The sequence below is a fragment of the Belonocnema kinseyi genome, chromosome 7 (assembly GCF_010883055.1).
Source record: "Belonocnema kinseyi isolate 2016_QV_RU_SX_M_011 chromosome 7, B_treatae_v1, whole genome shotgun sequence".
Lineage (NCBI taxonomy): Eukaryota > Metazoa > Arthropoda > Insecta > Hymenoptera > Cynipidae > Belonocnema > Belonocnema kinseyi.
The window spans coordinates 81028701-81036291 of NC_046663.1; the positions used below are offsets into that span (position 1 = coordinate 81028701).

Here is a 7591-nt window from a genome sequence, read left to right on the forward strand (position 1 = left end):
TTCCTAAACATACAATTCGTAATTATTTACTTTTAAAAACTTTCAAAAAGCGTTAATAAATTGCAATATTACGCTAAATTCCAATCTGTCACTTATAGGGGTTCCTTCTGGGACCAATAAGAGAATTTAAAGTCATTCATCCTCAACATTTATGATTGATACTTATGCTCTAAAGAATTCTGAACAATATATTAAAACAACAAATTATTTGTGATATATCATTGTTTTATAAACTGTCACGTTTCACAAACTTTTTAAAGTGACGATCTCTACAATCCAAAAAAAAGCAAAACAAAGACCTGATTCAAGCGATGACAACCTTGTTGAAATAGAAGCAGATTCAATTATAACCTTGATTATAGCGAATCGCTTTGAAAAATTACTGCACGAGGAATTTATCCTTGAATTGATCAAAACAGCCATGAAGAAGAAAATTATTATATTAAAATTAATAATGAAAAATTGGTTACAAATTTAATACGTATAATATCACAGTCATAGAATATCCAAATTTAATTATACTGCTTTGAAACAGAAATTTCAAATGTATTATTACATTCTATCAATTAAAAAAATCAGCAAGCAAAAATGTTCAATAATGTATATGAATCTCCTCTTTTAGTAGTTAACAGAACCCAGTTGCAAGGACGTTGCAAAATTAATGAATTGAACATTAAACAATCTGATTGTACTGCAAAAAAATTATATTTTTTTTCTAAATTATGAAATAAAAATAACGGAATCATGCAAAAACGAAAAGGATTTCATTTATTTGATGTAACATACACAGGAATGCTTACTCTATCATAGAAAACAACATGCGGTTATATAAATTATTTGTTTATTTAGAGAATTTGACCAAAAACAATCTGTTTTGTAAGGAACCTTCATAAATTAATGTAAAATTTACAATATTCATATATGAACGTGTAAAGTAGTTCATAAAATATTATACAAGATTTGGTTGTTTTATCGGCGTTTCTCTTAAATCACATTCATCATTAATTAACCGAAACTAATCTTTGAAATCCGTTAACATTGAAATCTTTTGATTTTTTTTTAATCACTGGATATATTTTTGATTTTTTTTAAGACATGGGAATTTAGGATATCCTATGAAACCCTTCGAAATCCTTTGAAAAACCTTGGATTTCTTGTATATCTTGCGCATTTTTTAAAAGACTTTGAAGGTAAACGTGCCTATTATAAATTACCGTCTGCTGATTGATGTTAGGCAGAAGAGCTCGCATTTGCTTAAAAATTTGGCGAAAAGTGAAGAAAATTGAAGAAAACCTTTCCCGAGCGTAGCCAGCTACAGAAAATTACAGATTATTAATGCATATCGTTAATGCGTACCTTGGCATCTTTCCCATACGAATATACGTCACCTTTGTAAGATTCAGATTTCCCATCGGCGCAACGTTTGGCCTTCTGCAAACAAAATAAAAAATTATGAGAAATATATTTATGTTAACATGTATATTTTATTTTATATATATATTTTTTATTGAGAGGATGGGTCCATTACTAGTTATATCATTATAATAAGTTGACCTAAATAGAACTATCGTTTCCTGATGAGGAGAGCGTTTTGACTCTCAAAACGTAGAATTTTAATAAAGGATCTTAAAGGATAAGATCTTAATTGTCTGAAGCATGTCAATTTCTTTCAACAACACTATTATAACCTAATCCTATTATATGATTTATTCTTTCCAATTCAACATTTCTACATTTATAAAATCTTTTACAATTACATAAAGTATAACTTTAAATAGTTTCAATATAAATTTAAAGTATGAGATAGGTGGATGAATTTGAAACTTTTGAACAATAGCAAAGAGTAGTATGAGTGAGAGTAGTAAGAGTAGTATTAGAAAAAACGTAATCTATGTATGATTCCTCAAGTCTGGACTGAAATATTCTCAAGCATTTGGTAATGTCTCATACTTTTTAAATAATTTGATATCAAACTTACTTCGTAACTGTTTTGGTTTTACATTAAGTGGATGCTTATTTTCTTTTAATATTCATATATAAATTAATCTTTTCTATTGTTTGAGGAAATAATAGTTTATATTTACCCGAGTTATATTATGTTGGCGGCTGTTCTTACAGCATGAATCCATTTCTTGATATTTCCCATTCGCTAGAAGAGATCTGTTAAACTTGTATTCACAATCACTAGGATATTTTCCATCGGTGTCTGCGAAACGAAGAAATTGCTAAGTGACAAAGAAGGATAATTATATTAATTTAATTTTAAAATAATTTCGAGAAATTAAAAATTGTTTTCGACAACTGACCTGAACGTATCGCTTTTTGTGTGTTATGTAGTTTGCCATTACAGCTGCTGAGTTATTATATAAGTCATTGAAATGATCTGCGCGGACTATCTGTAATATACAAAGAAAAATACTATAATTTCGATTTTATGTTATTACATGCTGTTCGACCGTCAAGTAATAAACGTAATTTAAACTTATTTACTAGTTATTGCTTCGTAATAGAAAAATTCAGAATAATTTACGCACTTTATTTATTTTACCTTACTTTATTTACTGTGTGCAAGGTTGTCTGGCTTTTTGGAGTTAATAAAGTAAGGTAAACTAGATTATGTGTGTAAATAACTATCATTTTTCCTTTTGAAGCAATACATGGTGAAGGTGACGTAGCATCTTTACAAAAGTGTCACAATAGTGACCTCTAATTTATTCAATAAACTTAATAATGGTCTTAAATGAAACTTTTTCTATTTTCTACATTTCGTATTTCTGTAATTTTCTAAACGAATTATGTTATATATAGCCATCAATGAATTCATTTATTTTCACTTAGCGCTTAGTAGTTTTTCACTTTAAAATTAGTAAATATTTCGACTAATCAAATTAGTTATTATGTTCTGATGTTTGAGAATCATTTTTCACTAATTTAATTAGCAGGGTTTCACTAGCAATAAGTGAAATGTTACTATTTATATTTCACAGAAAAAACAAAAGATAAAGTTTACATCGATTCCAGGTGAAAGATTCACCGCAACAAAAATTAAATTTGCCGGATAAACTTTACATTAATCGAAAATAATTTCCAATTTTTAACCTTGCCAGTATAATCTTTCGCCTTATAATCGCTCCATTTTCATTCGAGATGTAGCGCGAATTGTGAAGCCAGCGCTATCTATCGTCGTTTAACTTGATTAAATTGGAGGGAACTGGGGAATCCCACCTGTCAGTTGCTTTTTGCTAAATGGTATTAAACAAGTTCTAATGCATCTACAATAGTCTAATTTATTTCGGAGGAGATATATCAGTAAGAACAATTTTTTTCGTGTTCTCTGTTGCTCATTCTACATGTTTTACCGAATTTTGCTCAATTCAGTGTCACGCAGTAGACAAGATCAGAATTATTCTCCTAACTACGGTGAAACTTTCGCCGAAATATGTTTAATTTTTAGCTGTTGCGAGTCTTACCTGAAACAAATTTTAACTTTGGTTTTTTCTGTGTTCTTTTAAATCTGGTGTTCCGATTTAGAACTCGAATTCACTCATACTTTGCCGTTTTTCCATTGCTGCTAAGGACACCGTAGCAGACGACAGCTTTTATTCCATCGCAGGATAAACTTTCGCCAAATAGCATGTAAACTTTGACAGCGGGAAATTTTACATGCAACAAAATTTAACTTCAGTTTTTTCTGTGTTGGAAAGTAAGGAAAAGAAAATTGTAGATACTTTTATACTTTATACTGAGATCTTTGGGGAACTTTTTCGTCGAGATTATATTGCACTCACTTATTGATTTTTTTTTTAAATGGGCCAAATATATATATTTTTTAATCTGGTCTCATATTGTTAGAGGGGTAGTCAAGAAAATATTCCATTTTCAAACAGCTGTGGGTTTCAGATTTTCCGGCGCGCGCAGTGTACATTAATTGTTTTCGGTATCGAATGCTTAAAATTCATTATTGCCATTGATAATAGTAACTTTTTCAATTCATAATTGCGATTAAAATACAATAATTTTTACTTTATTTTGCTCTTGTCATTAAATTACTTATTCAAATGTGATATTTATTACAAACTTGTAAGCCAACTTACTTCGAAGGCACAGAATGATAGTAAGGAGAAGAAGATGGCAAACTTCATGTTTGGAGATTTCGTTTAATTTCTACGTTCCGTGAAAGATAAACTAGAAGTATGTTTTCCTAATGTGTACTCGTCTTTTTATACTACACACTTATCTTATCATGTGAATGTTCTTTGGCGTTTACAAAAAAAAAACAATATTTATTTTATGACAAAAATTACCTTACTGATGCACATATGTAGATCATATATATATATATATATATATATATATGTGTGTGTGTGTGTGTGTGTGTGTGTGAATAACAATATGTGAATACATATATATATGTGAATATATATTCACATATTGTTTATGACACATACTGGAACCGCAAAAGCAGACTCACTTAACATTGAAAAATATCATGAAACAATATTTACGATGTGTTGTATATCATGGAAAATTAAATAGTAACTGAACTCATAATGAAAGAGAAGATTGCTGGTAATGATTAAAAAAAATACAATGAATAGCTAAAAAATGAACTCAAGAGTCATTAATAAAAAAAGCGCGTACAGAAGTTACAAGATTTTGTTTTTACCTTTTGAAATGTTTCATTCAAAATAATGATTCGTGTTATTGAAATAATGTTTATAAATGCGAATAAAAAAATAAGTCTTATATCTCTCATAAAAAAGTATTGAAAAGTTAGTACGTTCATTTAATGGGGATCCTCATTGTATATATAAAAATAAAGAAATCAACAATATGCCATATATTCATATAACAAAAATGAATAACTGCAAGACCTAACAGTACATCACTCATTTTTCCATTACTGTACCTATTGTTAATTAAAATGTGTCTGATTGGGTGTTCATTAGGGCGGTCCAAAATTTTTTTCCTCGAATTTAGATGCATATCGCTCCCAGATTTATTTCACCGAGTTGAAACTACAACGTTTTTGTATAGAATACAAATGAATAATTAATTTTTTCTATTGCATAACATATTACTTTATACTAATAATTAGATGTTTAAATACATTTTTGAAATAATTTACTATTATTTATTATTATTTATTCATAGCAGCTTTCTGGAATAATTTAAAATGACTATTGTTATAAGTAATATATAGTTTAAGCAATTATTTTTGTTAAATATAATTGATTATTGCCTCGACCTAACTGAAAAATTTAAAATAAGTTGAAAAATTCGAAAAAAAAACAGAATTTCTAACATTATTTTAAGAGAAAATTGCTATAAACAATAATAAATTGTTTTAAGAATTTATTTAAACATCTAAATATCAGTAAAAAACAGTGTAATGGTTCTTTTTAGACCATATAAAATACATTTAGGGGGGTGATATTTGAAAAGTGATTACTCATTTGTATTCAATAGCTCATTGTGAATAGAAATATTGTGTTTCTGTTCGATTCACAAGATCTTGATAAATCTGAATAAAATTTACAAAAACGTCTTCTTTTCTAATGAGAAATGCATTTTAAACTTCATGGGGCTTACATAATCTCTAAATTTTACTTTTAAAAAACATGCATTAATTTTTTATTTTACAGAATTATAAAATTATAAAAAATTGTCAAAAAAGTTCATAATAAACTTAACACTTATAAATGTAATATTTACCTTTTGGCTTTTGAATGCTCTTAAATCTGAATATTAACCGGTACTAACCTACGAAATAAAAATATTGTTTGTTTTTCTTCACGAAGGAATAATAAAGAGATCTAACTCCGTTTCTCCAGTTGGAATTAGAAAAAATACCGTAAGTGGCAGGCACATTGCAGGAAGATCTTAAATTTTTCTGCGCAGGTGCGCAGTTGTCCTCTTCATACACATGGAAAAGTGTGCGAGTGAGAAAGTTTGTCAAATTGACGTAAGTTAGAGAGCTTATGTTTGTTTGTTTTGATAGAGGTGGCAAAATTTTTTCAATTGCAAGTTATAATTGTTTAAATTATTAAAGTGTCTATTGATCTGGTTAAGTGGAGGACTTCAGCGCTAAGACTTTTAAAGTTAACAGCGGCCACTATAAAAGTGGTAAGTATGTTGACTATAATGAAATTGTTTGATCAAGAAATCTTGGAATAGTAGTACATTATGATTTTTGAAATCGTACGTTGCAATGAAGAATACTGTTTTTTTCTAACACTACCAAACATTTTTTATCGTAAAAAAACCTATGTGGTATAACTTAAAATATAATCGATCTAGTTGCCTAAGATTGCGCCAATTTGACAAACTTTCTCACTCGGACTCTTTCCATGCATGGAAAGAAGACAAGTGCGCACCTGCGCACAAAAATTCAAGATCTTCCTGTAATGTGCCTACCACTTACGGTAGTGTTTCTATTGCCAGTTTCGAGAGGTTTCCCATTGTCAGTTGGGTCTCCTTATTATTCCTTCGTGGTTTTTTGTCACCCGGTAAAGTAATTATTTTCATTGATGTGAATTAAGTTAGTCACAAAGAGAGTTATCTTTATAATATTTCTAAAATTTTAAAATTTGAAATTCTCTTATTAATTTATATTTAGTTTATTTTATTGTAAATATAGTTATAAGTTCTAGGATATATCTCAAGTAAACTAGTAAGAGGTTTAACTTTTAACCAAATAGTTGAATTTACAGTTTAAAAAAAATCATTAATGAAAAGTATGATAGTTAATATTTCTAGCCAGAATATATTTTAATTTGAAATAAAAAACAATAAAATTTAACTATAAAGATATAATAAAAAATAATTTAAAAACAATAACAGTTCAATTTAAACAAAAAAGGCGAACAGATAAATTTTCATCAAGCAGTTACTTTTCTAAGTAGAAAAAGCCAAATATCCACCAAAAGTGATAAATTTTTGAATAAAAAAGAAGAAGAATCAATAAAAGTGTTAATTTACATCCAAATAGTTGAATTTTCTACAAAAATAATAGAATATGCGATCCAAAGAGGTGAATTCAGAATAAAAAGTTGATTTTAAACTAAATTATTGAATTTTTGACTAAAAATGATCAATTTTTAACCAATAATTAAATAAAAAAATAGAAAGTTGAAAAAATTAATTGAAACAAAATTGTGCATAAAATAGTAACATTCGAATTTCGAATATTTTTATTAATTTTTATATGCTTTTCTTTCAACATAAAATTACTAAGTTTTATTTTTCACTTATTTAAAAAAATCGTTATTTACATTTATATTTTCCATGTGTGATAGCACCCCGAACAAAAATGCTTCGACTTGAGTTCGACTTGAATTGCCCCCAATCAACCTATACTGAAGTCGAAAAGTTTGACTTGAGCATGTCTCAGTTTTGAAATGGAGCCAGACTTCAATTTATGTCTTGGATACAAGTTTTAATGTCTTGAAGTCATAAATTTATCTCTTGCGCCGAACTTTTATAACTCCAACACTTGCGGTTTATAACTTCGAGCGTATACCTGCCCTGACTAAAAAGGTAATTCTAACAGTCATAAAAGCTAATCTTTGTTAATGGTTAAAGAATCTTG

General features: G+C 28.2%; 1 protein-coding gene across 2 annotated transcripts in view; it reads right to left on the reverse strand.

Moving 5' to 3' along the window:
- Positions 1-967: 967 nt before the first annotated feature.
- Positions 968-7591, reverse strand: part of LOC117177177 — a 131881-nt gene continuing 125257 nt past the window's right edge. For both annotated transcript variants that reach the window (XM_033367690.1, XM_033367688.1), the window contains 4 exons: positions 2307-2396; positions 2085-2225; positions 1389-1431; positions 968-1312 (listed from right to left, as the gene is read on the reverse strand). In XM_033367690.1, coding sequence (XP_033223581.1) covers positions 1104-1312; positions 1389-1431; positions 2085-2225; positions 2307-2345 — 432 coding nt within the window. In that variant the 5' untranslated portion in view covers positions 2346-2396 and the 3' untranslated portion in view covers positions 968-1103. The remainder of the gene's footprint in view (positions 1313-1388; positions 1432-2084; positions 2226-2306; positions 2397-7591) is intronic.